The sequence below is a fragment of the Genypterus blacodes genome, unplaced genomic scaffold, assembly GCF_046128005.1.
Source record: "Genypterus blacodes isolate CSIRO-AG114 ecotype Tasmania unplaced genomic scaffold, CSIRO-AGI_Gbla_v1 ptg000076l_1, whole genome shotgun sequence".
NCBI lineage: Eukaryota > Metazoa > Chordata > Actinopteri > Ophidiiformes > Ophidiidae > Genypterus > Genypterus blacodes.
The window spans coordinates 993,629-1,013,774 of record NW_027466885.1 but is presented as its reverse complement, the minus strand read 5'-3'; the positions used below and the strand labels follow the sequence as shown (position 1 = coordinate 1,013,774).

Sequence of the window (20,146 nt, the reverse complement as noted above, 5' to 3'; positions counted from 1 at the left end):
GTATCTCGACGTGTGGTGAAAGGATTAGCAGATTGAGTCTTTAACAATAAGGAATTTAGTCAAAGACTGTTTTTATAATCAGATAATTGTTTCAATTATTGTTCAATTTAATATTTATGGGGGTTTTCACTGTTGTTCCGACAAAATAAGCAATTCTGTGATGCAAGGCTCATGTACATTTGCATGTTAGTAATATTTTTACATTTTTAATTTTTTCTTTTTTAGATTAAAGCAGTATTTCAAACAATCCAAAGATTAATTAATTCTTGATTGAAAATTCTTCTCATATTAATATAATTATTACTTTCAGCCCCCAAAGTGTGTCAAGTATAATCAAATGAAAATTCATTCTCTCATTGCTTAAGTGTCTCTGGATAGTTTTGTCATTAGAGCAATTGGCCACAAGATGGCGATCCTTGCATTTCGTTGATCAGCTTTGCGTTCCTCTGCCTCAGAATGCTCCGATTACAAGCAGCGGGTGAATTCTATCAAAGACCATATCAAGAAGTTGCCGAAACCAAACCACGACACAATGCAAGTCCTCTTCAAACACCTGCGCAGGTAAGAACACAGCGCAGGTTCAATGTCAATATTATTTACATATTTCATTTGAAGTCTGTCACCTCCTTCACTTAGACCCCATTAGATCCAACCCAACACACCCAAACACGGTGGGAATTTTTCCTTGGTTCTGGTTTTGGTTCCTAGGAACTAAGTTGACCCGGGTAGACCACCACAATGAGACCCTCCTGCATGCAAAGTGTGGACAAAACATTAGAGCTTAGTCCTTTCCTCTGTAAAACTGAACAAATAGCACTCTATAAAAGCAGCATTTATTCTATATAATTCTTTATTTATTGTAATACATTAGATTATATAGATGTACCTATGTAAATGCTAAGTCAGTATGTGTTGGATAATGACTTTACATTTATGAGGCCCCTTTGTCGTGTCATAAATATACTGGGACACAAAAATGCAGCTAAACCCTGGATGTTTGGGCAGTGTGTTATTTACACTCAGTCCAATCTTATACACTACAAACCGTGCTTTAATCATGTTTGTGTACTGTTTCAATAGATGAGCAGTATCTTTCTTGTTTAAACAAAAGCGCTCGTCTTCTTGTAATATTTGCTTTTCTTCCGACTGATCCGCTCTGTGGTAAATGGAAGCTGCAGCCAGGTTTAAGGTGTATTCTCAGCTGACTGGAGCCAGAGGCAATATCATAAGTTCACAATGACATTTGCCTAGGTTTTCCAATTTGCATTTATATGGCATTGTGTTTGCTGTAATTCAATACCTTTTGAAGCGGTGTTTCTTAAGGAAATTTATAGTGTGACATTCAGTGTATGGAGGTCTTCATATATCAGCGGGCGGAATATGTTTTTGTTTTGTGCATCTGTATGCAAGGATGTAGATTCTATTTAAAAATACTATTACACTTTAGCCTGGGGCATTGAGTCGTGTTGCAGTTTGTACGCTGTGAGGTGTTTCTCAGTTTTCCGCCTTGAACCCTCAAGATGTGTGTTGAGACTGTAGGAATCTTAATGAATGTTATTCTAGATGAAAGCCTGAAGCTTTATGGAACACAAACAAAGCCACTCAAAGCTGTTTATGATGCTTTATATCTTTACATCTGCTGATCCACTACTGCTTCCTCCTCCTCCTCCTCCTCCTCCTCCCTCCAGGGTGATTGACCACGGGGAGGCCAACCGTATGACCACCCAGAGTGTGGCCATTGTATTCGGGCCCACTTTGCTCCGGCCAGAGACCGAGACGGGCAACATTGCCATCCATATGGTCTACCAGAACCAGATTGTGGAGCTCATACTGCTGGAGTATGAAAGCATATTTGGCAGGTAGAGACGCCTGCTGAGAAGAGGACAGCCATCTTTGCATACAGACTGCTTTGCCCTTTTCTGTGACTGGCCTGAACGTTGCTGTGGACCAAGCAGTTGAGAGAAAAACATTTAGTTGACAAGGAGATCAAATTTACAAAAAAAAACTATGAAGCTACTAAACTTTGCACTTAGAAGATTGTGGAGTTGAATTCTCCATCCACATTCTCTGCTGTGAAAAAGCAGGCTTGGCATTTCACTTTGTGAGCTTGATGTTTGAGTTTGCAAAACTAGAAGACGGACAGTGTTCAGGGTGCTCCGAGTGGTTGCCGTGACAATGTGTTGAAAACCATACGTATTCAGGTGTTTTTGCATACAATGGATCCCTGTGGCCAGTATATTTAAGCTTCAAAGGACAACTAGTGCCCCCTTGTGGAAAGAGGAGTCAGGCGGGACATTAGCAGGTCATAGCGGTGTGCTGCTTCTATGGTGTTAGAGGCCAAAGCGGCCAATGATGAAATGAAAATATATGTTTACCGCGTTGTGAAGCTTTGTCTGTGGCGTTGAAGACCCTCTGTGGCTCGAGTCGAGTGGGGGGAAATGAATCAGTGTTAACAAGTCGCCGCTCATTCTATGAATAAAGAGCAAAGAGGTACTTGGATAAACTGGAGAGCATACCTGTAGTTTGTGTCCCGACATCTCAAAAACCATCGGCCAGTACGTTTACATGCACCTTCAAACCTCAGTTCTGATCTGATTCAAGCAATATTTGTTTAAAACATTGTGTAAACACATAATCAGACTTGACTTTGACACTATACTGATACTGTAACAAACCTAGATTATGTTGCTATAAATTGATCTAGTAAAAAGAAGTAAGAACAGGCTGTTGTTTTTGCGTGTGAGCTTTCTGCACATGCATTTCTATACCTACTTACTTGTTTTCCTAGCCTGATTAACAAGAAAGTCCTGTATATTCAGCAAAACAATGAACAGTCCTATTCATTCACTCCATATAAAAGCTTACTTAGATTGTTGATCATTTGCTAATTGCCATACGGACAAGAATCTGAGTGTTTTATGCGTGTAAATGTACTAACGGTCTCCCTTCCTTCTGCACCAAAACAAAACATTCAGCCCCTGCTTCCCCCTCCCCCCACCTACCTTTCAAACAGTGTGAACCATTAACTCTGTCCCATGACCTGACTTATGGAGGACAAATCTGTGTTTGTTTAAGCGAATGAACCCTCACTGGATTAAAAAGACGAGCATACAAAAGGTTTGTCTGGCCGCTGTGTTGTGTGGTTAAACGTGCTCCGGTTAAACCGGGGGTCAGTGTGGGATGAAGTGTCACCCAGCTCTTTGTGTTACATCACAGCAAGAAATTGAGAGAAAGTGGAGTCTAACATTTCACATGAATCGTTGATGACCATTTAACCCTAATATTAAAGTATTGACAGAAGGGGAAATGGTACTGAGCAACCTTTATCATTTCATAGATGATGTTGACGTGTTGATGTGTGGGTGTGTGTACTGTAGAATGCTAAGAAGAGCCTTTGAACACTTTCAGAGCATCACTATGTACAGACAAAGAAAACAGGTGTTCAGGTGTGTAAAGGTGACTGAGGTATGAATGCTGTGTTGGTGAGTCTGTAAAAAGATGACTGATGATTTTGTAAATCTGAATTCTCTGAAAATGACAATACACTTTGTGGAAAAAGACATGATGAACTGTTGGTTTTGTCTGAAGGTGGATCTGTAGTTTTCCTGCATGGTCAGCTGCACATTTTGAATGTAATTTTCAGAATAACTGCTGTTTGTGAAATTGATATGTCTAATAAAAAAGACAAACTAAATGTGCAAACTTTGTATCGGGTTTATTTTCTGTCACGTAAACCTGATTTCACAGGAAGTAGGGCTGCGAGAAAGGCTGCAACGCTCCTGCTGAATCGACATTTACCCCTGTAACACTGTCGGACATCGACTCCATCTACAAGCAACAGTACGTGCTCAATGACAATCCAGTATTTTTCCTTCCAGCAGTAAGTGGTGAAGATGAGTTTGTAAAGATCTGAGCTTGTTCATTTCTGAGCTCCACACTGATCCGACCCATCTTTTCCACGATTATCATATCTGCTGACTGCTTAAGTTTCAGAGCTGCAGGCTTAAACATTTATTGGTGGTTGGTTCATGGTTCATGTGAAGCCTCGAAATCATAAATCGATCCTGTGAAACTCTCATACCTCTCTGTACTTTGAACCAGAACCTGGGACACATTGCAGGGGGGGTTAGGTATTGGAAGGTTCCTGGTTCGATTCTGGGTTATAGAGAGCTTGTCAAAGTTTTGAGCAAGACACTGAATCCCTAACTGCTCCTAATGCGTGTTTGTCTGTTTTTACCGCACCTCGTCGGCCTGGTTGTTTTTTCCAAATCAGAGTCTTTATCAGTAATATTAGTTGTGTGTAAGTGTAGTCATGGTGACGTCCCTGCAGGGCCAGCTCAGCTTTCTTAGATTTGTCTGAAATGTGCAGTTAAATGTGGATGGGAGGTTATGCAGGTCTGCAGTTTAACCTTCAGTCAGCTTTAAAGCTTCACCTCTCCCTCAGCTTTAATCACATAATTGAATTAATCTACTAAACACTGATATCCCTCTCATTGAATAAAGTGATTAAGTTTTGGTGTCTTTAATCAATTATATTCCCAGCTTGTTAATTATGAAATGAATTGCGGTATATTTCCTCAGATTTCTTGAGCACAGCCTCTGCTGCTTTGCTTCCATTAATCAGATTTCTTTGTTCTTGTAAAGCTTTTTGTCATTGCTCCTCAGGTCGAGTGGGGCTTCAGACCTGAAGGCTGTGGATTAATTGATGTCTAATTAGGTAATTGCCCTGGTTGCCAGTTTCGATGAAGAAGCTTGAGGGGCTGGTGAATGCTGAGCGGAACTGTTTACACTCAGCGTGTGAGCCCAATGGCCACAGGGCTCGAGGCCGCCCCCCCTCCAGGTACAGGTCATGTGGTGTACTGCACATGGGGGTCACATGTATGCATTTTGGGCAGAAGTAAATGGTGTTATGTATTATCAGTCACAATTAGTCAGTTATCACAATGCTAATTAAGAAGTTAATGGTGTTGTCTTGTATTATCAGTCACAATAAGTCAGTTATCACAATGCTAATTAGTCTGTAAATAAGTAATGTGCATTTGCTGATTTGGCTAACTAGCTTAGCCACTATGCTAACTCAGTCTCCTGGCCTGTGCTGAGTCTGAGCATCAGTACGAAATACTTTTTGATACTCCAGTAAAATTGACAACAGCAGCTAAATGACTTTTATTATATTCACACATTTATCCACTACTGCCCATGACCTTTCACCTAAACAAACTGACTCCTTAGCGTTGTTTGCCTTTTGTTACATTTTAAATTATTGAGGGTTTTTGTAAGTTATGGCATTCTGGAAATATACAGTGTTAGCATAGCAGGTGTGTTGATCTTTGAATGGATCCATATGAAGCCCTGTGCTGTTTCAAAGTCTAACTGACCAGCTGAATGAACGCCAACATCCTAGCCACCTGGTTCAGACCTAAAAGAACTGAAACTGGTGATTTGTTTTAAATCAAAGGACTTGAGTACTTCTCCCTCCACACGTGTGACTGTGTGTGGTGGATCGGATTTGTCCTCTTTTGTTCCAGCATTTAGTTTGATGTGATTCCCTCTCCTAAGTGTCCCGCCTACGTGTTAATGCACTGTTCTAGCTCACCTCAGGCTCTGTTTTGACAGGATGGACCACCTCGGATTATTTCAGAATGTGTCGGTAGGTAGGCAGAGCTGAATCATGTGTCCCGCTGGAAACTGCAGGCTGTCAAAAGCTGAGGTGCAGAGAGAGCAGAGAATTTTCCAAATGAGAAAACAATTAGATCATTTCTATAATTCATGGGTGTGACCACAAGCTCAGGTCCAGGGGAGGCTGTGAGTGTTTGAAGTGCTCCATATGCTTGGCTGTGGTTTCCAGGCTGATCTGCTGAGTCCTGGCGTGGTCTTGCTCCATGGAGGCTGAGGTGTGGGCAGGTAATGTGAACAAGCCATTATGGTGCATGAAAGATTTACAGATTTACCCCCCTCCCCCCTCCCCACCTCCCCTTCATTTGCAGGTGGGCTGTCAGCAGAAAGGAGTTGGGAAACAAAACACGGCTCTGTGGTAAAAACCTACGTGCTTAACCCACCCTGTTTTACTCAGAGAACAAATGGCTGAGTGCCCAGAGCATGAAGAAGGATCTGACTGACAAAAACATATCAACAACCAAAATGGAAAAATACTCCATAAAAGTCCTGCAACTAAAACAAGCAATAGCAGCTCAAGTATTAAGAGTATGAGAGTAAAGAAGAGATAAATGCTTTTATGCCGTCAGTTATAAACCATCATCCTCTAGTCATGGAGATTTTCAGGTTTTCTAGAAAAATAATTCAAAATCAAGGTGAAGGAAGGAATTTTACAAAGAAATGAAAGAAGTAAAGAAATATGGAAGGTAAGATTTTTGATTTGGGCTGACTTTTAGTTTTCGAAACCAACAATATGTTCAGATAGGAAAAGGCTGAGAGGAGAATCCAGGACCACTGCAGCTCACTGAGTGACGACACTGCTGATTGAACACACTGATACCCTGCACCCCCCGTTTCTCTCACCCCCTCTTCTCTTTTTCAGAGGGTGATAAAACTATTTGTATATGTGTGAGGCTGCATGGGATGTTTCATGTGACCTGTTAACTGTTTTTACTACATAATAAATAAGCCTGTGGTCATATATCTGCCCCCCCCCCCCCCCCCCCCGCCTGCCGGCATGTTACTCACCTCCTGTTGGTCTCTCATGGTATCACACCTTGGGCCCCACTGCTGGCCCTCACTCACTTAAGAGAGCCAGACTAATGTGCTATCAACTTACAGGCAACAGATGCAGGGGCCACTTTAACAAAGGGCCACATGGCATCGTGACCCCTTTTATGATCCAGTTATCCATGTGCTGCTCAGCAAAGTCCATCAGATCATCCCTCCTCTACACACACTTATCATATGAAGGGATACAGGGGGGCTAAAGCCACTGGGTGAGAGAAGAAGAGGCAGGTACACTCCTCCCTGAACCGTCAGTTCATTGGTTCAAATGAAAGGTGAACTAACGGTAAACCTGGACCAACTCCTGGTCTGGACCAACTCCAGGTCTACAGCCGAGTGCGTTGGTCAAGGGTAATGGCAGGAGCATTATAAACATTATCCAACGAATCGGAACAAAGCAAACGGACCACAGGTCTGAGTTACAACCTAAAACATGCAAAATCGCTGGTGTGGTGATTTAGTAACGGTGAAATTGTTCACTTCCACATGAAGCCTCACACTCCCCTGCACTTGTCTATGTGCATGAGGCGGCGCACTTACAAACTTAATGTCTTGTGCAGCAGAAGAAGCAGTTCCTGCTCCAGTAATAACTCATTTGCTGGTGTGTTGAATTCAAAGCCATCCTTTTTGTAAATGTGCTGTCACAGTTGCACTGCATGGCAAACTAGGATGTGTTCTTGCATGCATGGCAATGCTAAGTAAGCGTGTAAGTATTCAAAATGTCAGACGGCTTGTCGTTTTTATTAATGAGCTTCAGGCAGCAGGAGTGGATCATTTTCCATGGAAATTCAATGCATTTTAAATAGCAGTGGATCAACATTCCAGGCCAGGATTTACATAAGGTAATTGCAGGATGCTGAAAGTACCCCAAGCTGGCAATGGATTTTTTTCCCCGTCTTACCTTCAGTAATACAATCAAGTCCATTAAGAAGGCAATAAATAAAAGGTAAGACTGTATCAGTGTGCCCTGACAGATAATGGCCTCTCTCCAGAATATCTATTTATTTACCCTTGGACAGTTACAGCTGCTGTTGTAGCAGAGCTCAGAGGCAAACACACACACACAACAGTACATCTCTGTAGGCCGTCGGAGCTTCCTTTATCTCATCACCAGCTACTATTAAAGGGGGATGTGGAGCAATAGTCTAGTCTCACGTTGTCATTTTGCATCCTCCCAGTAGTGGAAATGAGTTGTGGAAGATGTTAGGAAATGAAGGAAGTAGGACTGATTGAGATGAGGTCTTCCTGGAAGCCATCAAGTGTCCCAACCCCCACCCCCATTACACATCTCCAGGGTCTACCTGCAGCCTCCGCTATGGGGGTCTGGGGAAATTAGCTGCAAAGGAAGCGTGAGAGCACAAAGTCAGCAGTGCTTCTCTGTGAGCATGCAGAGGTGGAGGGAGATTCCAATGCAATCAACTGCCTGAATAAAAGAAACGTTTGTTTCTCTTTGTCAACTTGTAGGAACAGCATCTTCTTCGTGGCTCAGACTGGATACACACCTTACCTGGTACCTCACACACACACTCGTCATCTGTGTTGTACGTTTCTATGCCTTATTGAGTGAAGTAAAGCCTTTAGGTGGCAGATAGCCTCTGCAGCTCCGTGACACCAGCTATTCAGCAGCTCATTAGAGAAATGGGCTGAGCTGGCGGACTGCCCCCTTCCCTTCTTTACACACTCTAATACACAACAACCACACATACACACACACACACGCACACGCACACACACACACTTCCCCCAGAGACGCTGTGATTATGTGTTAGTAGAGTGTATGGGTTTTGGGGCCGTTAAGTGATGATTACGTTCAGAACAGGCTGTGTGTGTTTCTTTTAATTAAGATTGACACAGAAACAAGGTGAAGTTGTGTGTTGAGCCTGTAGCAGTGTGCGTCTCCTCCAGCCTGGATGGAGATGTGAAGCTGAGGTCGGTTGGCAGCGTATTGAGCCTTGATAGATGGAGCCATGATAGAGACAGAAAGAACTGGGTGCTCTGATTAATCTGAAGTGGGGAAGCTTCTTTCTCTCTGTCTCATTAACACTGGCTCCAGAATCTGTTAGCTAACAGCACATTTATTCCCTGGTGGAGCCTTACAGCAGAGGCTGTAATTAGGACATCTCATCCAGCGGCTTTTCAACACAGCTGTCTGATTGGAGGAAAGGCCCTGTGTAATTACAGAGGCCCTGGGCCCTGACGCTGCCAGGGGGACCCTAAACAAATCATAAACAAGGTTTTAATTAAAGGATCAAAGGCCTCACATGTGGTCATTTACATTCGGTGCTTGATTTAAATTGGGATTGTGTTTATTGAGATCTTGCATCATGGATTTTCTTGGATCTGCTTCTGAAATCAAGCACATAGTGATTTCAAATCCAGCATGAGTGCAGGTCTAAGTTTTCTCTCTGTCTCAGCACAGGTTCAACTGCCTGAGCCAACTCATAAGCTCATTGCATCTGCCCCTGTGCCAGAGTCTCACTTAATTAGCCTGTACATTTTTACGGGCATAAATCGCTTTTACATCACTGCCAGCGGAGTGCACCGCAAAGTGGGTCGATCATATATTATGTTGATCTTCCTTGGCACAGTTAAAACTGTACATTACATTTGAATTTGTTGAAGAGCCGAGGGCCTCGTGGCATCATTCTTCTTTGTTGTGCTGTCAGCACTAATCTCTCCCCCGGGGGGTATCGGCTCTCTCTCTCTCTCTCTCTCTCTCTCTCTCTCTCTCTCTCTCTCTCGCTCTCTCACCGCTGCCCCCAGATCGAATGAGTAAAAGTGATGCAGGGATTCAGACAGCAGAGCCAGGAGGGCACCCACACACACACACACACACACACAGCCTGCCGCCCACCTTCCCCACGCTCCATCATCCAGCTGAAGGCCTCAACTTGGACTGTTTTCAAATGTAAAATGATTTCTGAGCACTGCCACAATTCAAATCTGTTAATTTATAACCTTCTACCCCATTGATTCACTCGTTCCCTTCAATATCACTCACATAGGATTGAAAATGTTGAGTGAACATGCGCTACAAACTGTTACTACTGCTGCTCGCATAAAAACAAAATCTCCAAATGATTTAAGCTGGAGTTGCTGATTGTACATGAAATCTGCTCCGTCAAAGAGAAGATTTATTGAGTTGATGGCACCAAACTGCTTCATCATCAGTATTTCTGCTGGCAGGATGAGAGACTTTGGCTCAAGTTGTATTTGTATAAATCTTTGACTGGATCCTTTTTTAGATGAAGCTCCTGGTCTTCCCACTGGCCGCACATTAAGAAGATGACACACTCTGGTTTGCCAAACAGCCTGGTCCATGCTCCTAACCTCCCTCCTGCACTGTCTTCCCTCTCCCACTAGGGGGTAGTGAAGAACATTTATTGTGCTCTTGTCCTGGAGCAACATGTTCAGTGTGTGTTGTACCTGCTCCAGTTGTAAACCCCCCACCTCACAAACTGTCCTCCTTCCTCCTCTGCCACCTCCACAGAGAGGGAAGAGGCTCTTGTGGCAAATCTGCTCCGACTGAGCTCGTTAACACACATTCACAGAATCAGCCTTCCTGTCTTCGTCGTCCTCCATTTGCATGGAAGTCGTCCATATTGATGCTTGATCAGAATCATGTCTTGCCAAGCGCTTTTGTTTCTTTTTGTCTCCTCGTTGCACTCTTCACCCCAGCAAAGCGTTTTGGGATCAGGCAGTGATTAAAGGCACGGGGAGAGGGACGGACCGATGGCCAGCCGAGGACCCCGGGGTGTTGGTGTGTGTGTGTATGTGTGGGTGTGTGTGTGGGTGTGGGGGCCCCCTTAGGGTCACCCTAATTGATTTGTCAACATCGAGCCATCTGGCATCAGGGGAGAGATGGAGAGAGAGGCGGGCACGCACACACACACACACACACACACACACACACACACACGCACAGATGCACAGACAGGCGGACAGACAGACAGGCAGACAGACAGACACACAGACACACAGACACACAGACACACAGACAGACACACAGACCCTCCATCCACCCTGTTAATGATTCCACACACAGACAGTGTGACGGGCCGGCGGGCTGGAGAAGGATCAGAAGGTCAGAGGTGCTGATGGCCTCTGGTGTCTTAATGAAAAGAGCTTGTGAGGAAATGGGGACAGACAGAGACAGACGGGGAGAGGAGATGCTGCCTGGGCCCATTTTGACCCCGCCCCCTTTTTCCTGTATGGCTCTTACTCGATGTGTTCGAAAGTATTGTGTGTGTGTGTGTGTGTATTATGTGTGTGTGTGTGTGTGTGTGTGTGTGTGTGTCTGTGTGTCTGCTATCAGCCAAGGGGAGGATGATCGAAACTGTTAGTAATCGCGAAATGAAAACAACATGTTCCTTTTAAGTATCTTGGTCTCCTTACCTGTAAATGAAGCGGAAACACGTCTCTTGCATGTGTGTGTGTGTGTGTGTGCGTGTGTGTGTGTGTGTGTGTGTGTGTGTGTGTGTGTGTGTGTGTGTGTGTGTCAGGCAAAGACATAAGGAAAGACACAAGTGGTTAAAAAATGAGGGAGTGGTGTGTAATGAATGACGCATAGAGGCTTTGGCGTTCATAGACTACACTCACACACATACTGTAACACTGACATCTCCCAATGGGCTTTGACAACACAACAAGGTTAAAGGTCACCTCTACAGCACATCTGGGGGAGATTCTTTCACTTTGGACCCTTGATTGCTCTTGTTCTGATAAGTGCAGTGCAATAAGTCCACTGTATCCACACACACACACACACACACACACACACACACACACACACACACACACACACACACACACACACACACACAAAGAACCAAAACGGACTTCGAGAGGGAACACAATTGGCGAACACAAGGGCGCCCTCTACTGACAGTGGTAACATTTCAAGTTGAACTGTTTTTGCTCATTGATAAATATTAATCGCACAAACAATTAGTTAGAGCACAGAGGGCATTTGGGTCTCTTGCTTCAAGTGAAATCAATAGGTGGGAATGAGACACAGTGCTTCTACCACACAGGTCTATAAGGACAAAAAGGACAAATTATACTGTATAAACCAGTGTAAAGAGACGTCACACCGCTTTGTGGGCTTATCCACCGACCTCCAGCGTCCAATAAGGGCAAAGCTTTTGGCGACAACACTCAAAGGTCCAGACGAGGATGAGACAATGAGATTAGGACAGGATACAGTCGAAAACAAGCCAAGGAAAGGTCTGTGTGTGTGTGTGTGCTTTAAATGGTTATTACACTGTATGTATGGGGGGACCAACGCATGCAAGAGTGGATAGCTGGGTGGAGGTGTGTTACAGTATCGTGTGTGTGTGTGTGTGTGTGTGTGTGTGTGTGTGTGTGTGTGTGTGTGTGTGTGTGTGTAGAGGCAGGTGGGTGGTAGCTTTTTCAAAGAGCAAACCATTTAATTGAATTGTGTGCAGCTCCTTGTTATTCTAGTCATGACTGAGAGCAGCTCAGTGTTCTCCCAACAGTGTGGGACGGCCGGCCATACCTGGAACCACCAACCGGGCAGAACTCTGTGTGTGAGCTGTGTGTGTGCGTGCGTGCGTGCGCGTGTGTGTGTGTGTGTGTGTGTGTGTGTATGTGCAGTGGTTCCAAGGTGATTGTGGTTGCGCTGGTGTTTTTCTTGTGCAACTCTAGTCTCTACGCGGTTTACAGGCAGGAAGTGGTGAAAGTTGCCTGAAAACTCAAGAGCAAAAAGAAAGCATGAGACTGCCATTACTTTAGTGGTGTGTGTATATATAGTGTTATAGTGTGTGTGTGTGTGTGTGTTTGTGTGTGTGTCCAAAAATCAAACTATTCTTTTTGAAATGTTTAATTATTAATCCATGCACTCTGCCCCAAAATCAAAATGTGGCATAATGACAACAACCTTTGAAGTTGTAGAGGAATGTGTGTGTCCTTCAGCTTTTTGGAGGCTTTTTTCCCCCCTCTTTCAACCACTTCTGAGCAAACCAAAAATATCTCAGTACCTCCTCACCGCTTTCAGGGCGTAGCTCAGGGCCTGGACTCTTCATTTACTCTCTGGTCTGCTAATGAAATTGTTCCAGCGTTGCATTTGCACCTCTGCTTCTTTCACACGGAGAAACCAAACACACAAGCAAACCAAGATCTTGTGTATGAAAGGAAAACGCTGAACTCTGCTAATGGATTTTGTAATGTCTGCAGGCTCGAGGGGCCAAAATCCAAACAGGAAGAAGTTAACTACAATTACACAATACGGAACAAACACAGAACGGTCGCTCTTTCCCTTGTGGTCATCATGATTCAGAAGCACACGCACACACACACACACACACACACACACACACACACACACACACACACACACACGCTGCTTTTCCTGATAAGAACTAGACCTGCTGACTTCATGAGGCTGAAAAGCAGAAGGTAGGCTGTAATTAGCTCATCCATATACTGTATCTAACCTTAAATATGTTCATGTGAGCCACCAGGGGCTCATTACGGCACCGGGAGGGGTGCGGTGACATCACAGGTGGTTGCCTCTTCCATACTGACTTAACTTCAAAGAGAGGAAAACCACTGGAACAGGAATGGAGCCTGAAGCGACTCTAAAGAGAGCAATGAAACAGCAGTGTGACAGCCTTTTGCTTCCCTCTGCTCATCCAGTGGAGTAAGAAGAGACCTGTGCACCTCACACACCAGCTGGGCCTTTTACACTCAAGAATGCTTTTAAAGATATGTTGATATGAGGGGATTTCCTCTTATCATTCTGCATAACAAAGCTTAGAAATCCAGTTTGATCACACACAGATCATGTTTGAAAGACATTCAGATCGGGTTCTTAGGTTCGATCCTGGGCTCCTCCTAGAGAGCCTGTCCAAGTGCTGTTGAGCAAGGCACTGAACCCCTAACTGCTCGTGTTGTGCTCTCTAATTTGTTTAGGAATGGAAAACTTGTCTTGATTTGCACGTTTAAGTATTAGACTCTGTCCCACCCTTGTCCCACCTAAGGAAGACTCTGGACTGTACGTGAGTGTGTGTGTGTGAGAGAGAAAGTGAGTAAAGGAGGGAGAGAAGCATTTTGAGACTGACTGCATGTAAAGTTGAACAAATAAATCCAAAACGCTAAAACAGGAGAGATAACAGAGAGCGAATTGCTGTCTAATAAATTGAATAGAGTCTGAGAGCAATTACAAGCTTAAACGATGATGCATAAATGTAATTTATAGATAGATTTCACCCGGGCTTATCTCTCTGAAACACTGTAATAGGATTCAAGCACATGGCAGGAAAATAAAACGTGCGGACAGCTGTGTGTGTGTGAGAGAGAGAGAGAGAGAGAGAGAGAGAGAGAGAGAGAGAAAAAGAGAGAGACAAAGAGAGAGAGGCAAAGAGACAGAGAGGCCGAAAGACAGTGAGAGAGACGCGCACACACACACACACACACACACAGGCATGACCTCCTGCCTCCTCTGACATCTGTACATGGATAAACCTGATCACATGCTCTGTAGTGTGTGTGTTCTGTCGTGTTTCTTGGACATTAAATCTTAAATGTAGGATCACAGACATTTCTGGTTGTTTTATGACCTGCAGACTCTTTTGTTTTTTTTCTTTCTCCTCTCTCTATACGTTTGGGTCAGCCTGCATCTCCCTGTTTAGGCCATTTGGCTCCTCGAGACTTTTAATGGTAAAAACATCAAAAAGACACGTTTGTTTTGTTGACTTAAATATGCCATTGGTTGGTTGATAGTCACAAGGATGTCTGCTGGCCTATTAAGATCAGCCATATTTTGTTTTGAACGCTCTATGTCCCCACAGATTATATAAACAGATACATAGATTTTTAGTTTAGTTTTGCATGAGCTTTTGCTGAATGGGTGTGTTAAAAAAAAATGGAGCTCTGAGACTGCAATTTGTCACATGAAGTGGCATATTAATCTGCCCCTTCACACACACACACACACACACACACACACACACACACACACACACACAGACCACACACACACACACACACACACCACACAGACCAGACACACACACACACACACACACGCACACGGGTCTTTGTGTACCTTCTGGACCGGTATTTATTGGTTGAGTAAATGAACATGATATTTAAGTGACTGTTATTTCCTGAGTGCAAGCTTTTCTCCCTCCTCCTCCTCCTGGCTTTTCTCTAAATTTCCCCAGGGACTTTGGCCCCTGGGTTTGGCTCACAGCGCCACAGCCTCGGCAGCCATGATACTTCATCAGACTTTTGCACCATTATTGGCAAGAGCACTCCATATCGTCTTCGCAGTTATAGCTTTTCAATTTTCCTTTGAAATGCTGAGCCCAGCAGAACATAGAGTGATATCTGGGCTGTAAAGGCCCGGGTTGAACTGAAAACCTGTACAATGGCACTTTAAACATGCAGTCAGGCTACAGTCAGAGACGCTCAAAGCACTCTGTCTACTGGTGTGAATGGCAATGAAACTGTTACAACAGGAACAATTACTAGGTACTATGGGACGTGGGTTAGTGTGAGCTGTGATGTAAAGGGTTACCCTACACCCCACACACACAGGGTCCCATGGGAACAGAGGGGCAGAATCAACAGCTCAAACCTGTGACGGATGATTCTCTCTCTCTCTCTCTCTGTCTCCCTCCCACTCTGCCTGACACACACAAACGCACACACACACACACACACACACTCTCTGTGCACAAAAAACTGATTCATTCCCTCTTCCACTCTATCCCGTCCAGGGTGATGGGGGAACTTAAGCATATCCCAGCATCAACTCAGGTCAGAATCAGGGCACACAGTGGAATTAGGCCACATCAGGGATAGGCCACTTGTCTAAGGCTAACAAACAAACCCACACACACAATGACACACAATCAATGTAATATCTTAATGCTTTAATTTGAATGTAATCAAAGTTTTAGGCACATGGAAATGAGAGCTAATCACTAATCCACTGCATCCTCAAGGACTTTCCTAAGAATGCTCCAGAAGCATTTATCAGAAGCAGAGAGAGTCACTGCTGTGCTGCTCAAAGCCCTCGGGAGGATACAGACGCAGAAAGAAGGAGGGGACTATCAAATATGTTCACCAGCTATTGTATCATTTTCAACTTCTCAACAGACTATGGATTTTTGGTCCATTCCATTATTAATTCATGGTAGTGGAAGGAGCAGCGGGGGTGGGGTGTGTGTGGAGGTGGGCCCTGTTGGAAACCTAATCTGGATCAATAGGGTTGACCTTGAGCTGGGCTGCTACCAGGCAGTCTGGGCTGACAAGAGGGAGTCCGTACTCAGATCACTGAGGCATGCAGGTATGTCCTTCATTCACATTTACAAAATCTGTTTTTGAACTATTTTGGTTCCCAATTTCAAATTCAATGGAATCCAAAGCAAAACAGAAAAATGATTGAGAGTTTGCTAAATGACATGCAGAAGCTGGTGAGAGAGGAAGAGCAGTGCACAGAGCTGGAAGTGTGTTCGACTCTGGATGACACTGGCAGGAAGAACCATAACTTCACCTAAACAGGTTGGGTTTGAACATAAAAGCACAGAACGCCTAACACAAAACTGGGTACGGTTTTGTGGTGACAGATTTAAAGTGCCTCATATTGAGTGTGAATACATATGATTTTTTAAACGTTTTATTGCGGTCTTCTTCTTTGTGAATGTTTCAGATTTAACACAGACTCAGCTCCGTACAAAAACAACAACAAAAAAATGGGGGCAATGTAAATGTCGTATCATTCTGGGTTCAAATGGTTAAACTGACATATTAATTAGGAATTTTGGGCATAATTGTGTATCCAGTGGCAGATCTGAATGGACAGTTTAAATGAAAGCTGTGTGTTGGTATTTGTTTCTTGTTTTGTTTGAACCCTTGAAGACAAGATCAACACAAATCCAGCAGCTCATAACTGATGCATTTTATTGTGAGATGGGAAGTCGTAAAAATAAAACACAACAAAAAGAAAACAAACCAAAAACAATCACTATAAAAAAAAAGAGCAATGAGGTGTTTTCGGGGGGGGGGGGGGGGGGGGGGGGGGGGGGCATATAAAAGAGGGCGTAGTCTTGACACTGACATATAAAGTAACAAATTGGCACAAATAAAAACATAGGAACATATGTTAATATTATTTTGGCTTGGCAAAAAGGACAGGTTTTCATGGTTAAGGATCATCCTTCAATACAACTCATGCTATTAGACATACAATTAGTTTTCAAAAGTTCAGTAGCTTCTTATAAGAGAGGGTAACGCAAACTAAAATGAGAATGGATGCAGAAAGGTCACATGTTTGAATTTTTAGGCTTGTAGGATGCATTTTCATTTTTCCCAAACAAAAACATCATTTCATTTGTTTTGAAACACAGACTATAGTAAGCCAGAGTCTCATTTTTCCAGGCGGGTCGTCATTTGAATTTGACATGAATCTTTTTTTCCCATACTAAAATATATTATTGTATTAATACAAACTACAGTATTGTACACTACATAGTGTAATAAATAAGCATAAAGAAATATAAAAAATAAGACACATAAATATAAAAGTTCTCTATAACTACATAGACATACCCAAATCAGGGGGGGGGGGGGGGTAATACTGCCATTGCTGAAAACATACAGTACACACAATAAAACACAACATAACACCAAATAATACTGACAGATGCATGACAAAGCATTTGTTTGAATGAAACTCCTGGGATTCATATTGGCCTGCGCTTGTTACCTGAAGAGATATCTGAGCATTTCACAAAGGCCTTTTTAACAAGTGCAGGGTTAGACAGGGAACATGGTGTAAAGGCAACACACACATAACACTTACACGTCGTACTTCCTCTCCATTTGAAAACATGTGCATGGTAAGGATTTGAGTCACAGACTGCCTGAATTAGAAACATTCAACAGAAAAGCATTTTCTCTCAAAACCTATGATACATGATTATGTGGTAGGCTAAACTCTACTACTCTACTAGGCCTGGAGCTTAGCCTAAATCAACAGTATACCGGCTTTAGAGTTGAAAAGTTGAGCTGCGATCAAATGTTGGACCTGGCAAAGCTGACGGCAGCAGCTAAGATTCAATGGCACTTTTGATATGCATGTTTGTCTTGTATTTGTTGTGTATTTTTGCATAAGGCTCAGAGGGCACAGAGGGTCAAAGTGTTACCTCACCTTTCTGATTGCTCTGAAAATTTCAAACACTGATTTGTAAATCAACTTCATGTCGAGAACAAAGAGGGTAATTAGTAAAATACAGAGCCAGACGCTGTTCAAGAGGACAGACGGGCATCATGCAACCACCTTCTGACATCCATAAACCAACACACACACATGGGGGGACATGGGGTCTAACCCAGGAACGTCCTCCATCTTGAGGCGGTCGTGCTAATTGCTGCTCTACCACCACCTTACAACAGTGCATCAGTAATGGCAATGCTAATGCAGCGTGTACGTATACTTTGATGAATGACCCTGACTGAGTCGAAAAGGAATAACTGAGGAAAGACCCGTCCGCTTTCCTTTTGTTTTTTTCTTCTTAAGGCTCACAATCCAATCCAATCCAAACAAAACAAAATGTGATGCTAACATGTGCTAGCATGATGGCGTGGTTAGTGCGGTAATACTGAAGGGCAGACGATCAACTCAAAGGTAAACCAAGCCACTGGTAGTGCACAGGATTCTTCTTATTTTCCTTCCAACTTAATAAAATACTGACTTTTGTTCATTGGCAATAAAAAGGTATAGAAATATCTCCCAACTGTACAACTTTTTAAAGGTTAAAATATGAGTGATAAAATTAGTAACACTGATAAAAAGAAATGACCCAATGTGTTTTAGTAATAAAACATGTCGGCTCTAGCTTCCAAAAAGTCTGTATAATGCATTTCCTTCGTTGTTAAAATTCATGTTCGTCTTCGTCTTTTCTTTACAAATGGATTCTTCTAATAGAAAGACATTGTTCTCCGGTGGAAAAGTCATTAGTATTTTTCAGGCACACCTGGATTTCTACACAGTAGTGAACTGAAAGAAACTGTCAGAGGAACCAAACGTCGTCTCTCCTCCTCAGCGCCTCCCAAAGGCAGAAGAAAGATCTGATTGCATCACATGGAAGAGAGGGTGGAGACTAAGAGATCTGGCTCCTCCTTTACTCAGTATCCCTGCTCTCCTGCAGCTCCTGCTCATCCTCTTCAGGGGCTGTGTTCCCATTTGTTTCCTCTTTGACCACTGCTTCCTCGCTCGCGCTCTCATCTTCTTGCCTCTCTGTCGGAGCAGGTGGCACCCCATCTTCTGTATCCATCTCATCCTCTGCCTCCGCCTTGCCTTGCTCCTCTCCTGCTTCCTCCTCTCCTTGCCTCGTGTCAGCCTCCTCCCTTTGCTCCTCCGTCTCTTGCTTTATCTCTATCCCTCTATTCTCCTCCATTCCTTCCCCTTCCAGTACTTCTGTGTCCACCTCTTTCTCTTTCTCTTCATTCCTTTCACCGTCCTCTTCATCCTCCTCCTCTTCTCCTCCTTCATCCCCTATCTGTACTACTTGGATGTCATCCATGTCAATTGCAGCGTCCACTTCCTCATCTTCTTCCTCATCTTCCTCACTCTCATCTTCCCTTGTGCTGCTCCCTCGCTCGTCTGAGTCAAGCTGGGAGGGAGGCAGGTGCCGCCTCTGTGCCCGACTGAGGGCGGCGATCTCGGGCTGGGCCTCTCCATCTTCCTCGGGGCTCTCTCTCCCTCCTCCTTGGCTCTGCGCCTCCTTCTTGCAATAGGAGTAGCGGTGGTTCATGTGTTGCGAGTAGGAGCCCGAGTGGGAGAAGCGCTTGCCACACTTGTCACACTGGTACGGCTTCTCCCCTGAATGGAGCCGCATGTGTTCAATCAAGTGGTGTTTGTGTTTAAAGGCCTTGGCGCAGATGCCACACTCATGAGGTCGCTTCCCTGCAGGGAAACACAGAATAAAATAAATATGCAGGGGAGGAAAACAATAAACACTCACAGTGGAATCACAGTGAATCCCCAACATTGTTTGGAAGGTGCCAAAGGTTGAGAAGCCTGTGGTAATATTTATCATAAATGTATCCAAGGAGAATATATTGAAACAATACAACATAACCAAAACAATTGTCTCAAAACCTTCAAGGAAACTTTATCCAGGCAGGGGGAAAGCTAGTTTCACCTTGGATGAGGTCACTTGGAGCTGAAAACTATGGTTTCTCGCCAGGTATCACAGTAATAAAGAAAAAAAGCTCAAATGCCTCAGAGAGTATTGACCCATGTTTGACCACTGCAATCGTCTCAGTACAGAAACCCAAATCACTGCCAGAGCTCGCCTGTTGCAACACACAGTGCGTCACATAGGAAGGTAAAGTAGCTGGCAGTGCAGAGGAGGGGAGTTAGCAGGAATCCTCGGACCTCTTCTGTGGA

The 20,146-nt window shown here is 43.8% G+C and overlaps 2 protein-coding genes across 7 annotated transcripts in view; one reads left to right on the top strand and one right to left on the bottom strand.

Moving 5' to 3' along the window:
* The window catches only part of arhgap12b (Rho GTPase activating protein 12b), a 37,129-nt gene extending 33,435 nt beyond the window's left edge, over window positions 1-3,694 (top strand). For all 6 annotated transcript variants that reach the window (XM_076158151.1, XM_076158150.1, XM_076158149.1 and 3 more), the window contains 2 exons: window positions 456-561; window positions 1,689-3,694. In XM_076158151.1, the coding sequence (XP_076014266.1) occupies window positions 456-561; window positions 1,689-1,863 (281 nt within the window). In that variant the 3' untranslated portion in view covers window positions 1,864-3,694. The remainder of the gene's footprint in view (window positions 1-455; window positions 562-1,688) is intronic.
* Window positions 3,695-16,777: 13,083 nt separating this feature from the next.
* zeb1b (zinc finger E-box binding homeobox 1b) overlaps window positions 16,778-20,146 on the bottom strand; it is a 44,621-nt gene continuing 41,252 nt past the window's right edge. Inside the window, exon 8 of the mRNA XM_076158113.1 lies at window positions 16,778-19,660. Coding sequence (XP_076014228.1) covers window positions 18,876-19,660 — 785 coding nt within the window. The 3' untranslated portion in view covers window positions 16,778-18,875. The remainder of the gene's footprint in view (window positions 19,661-20,146) is intronic.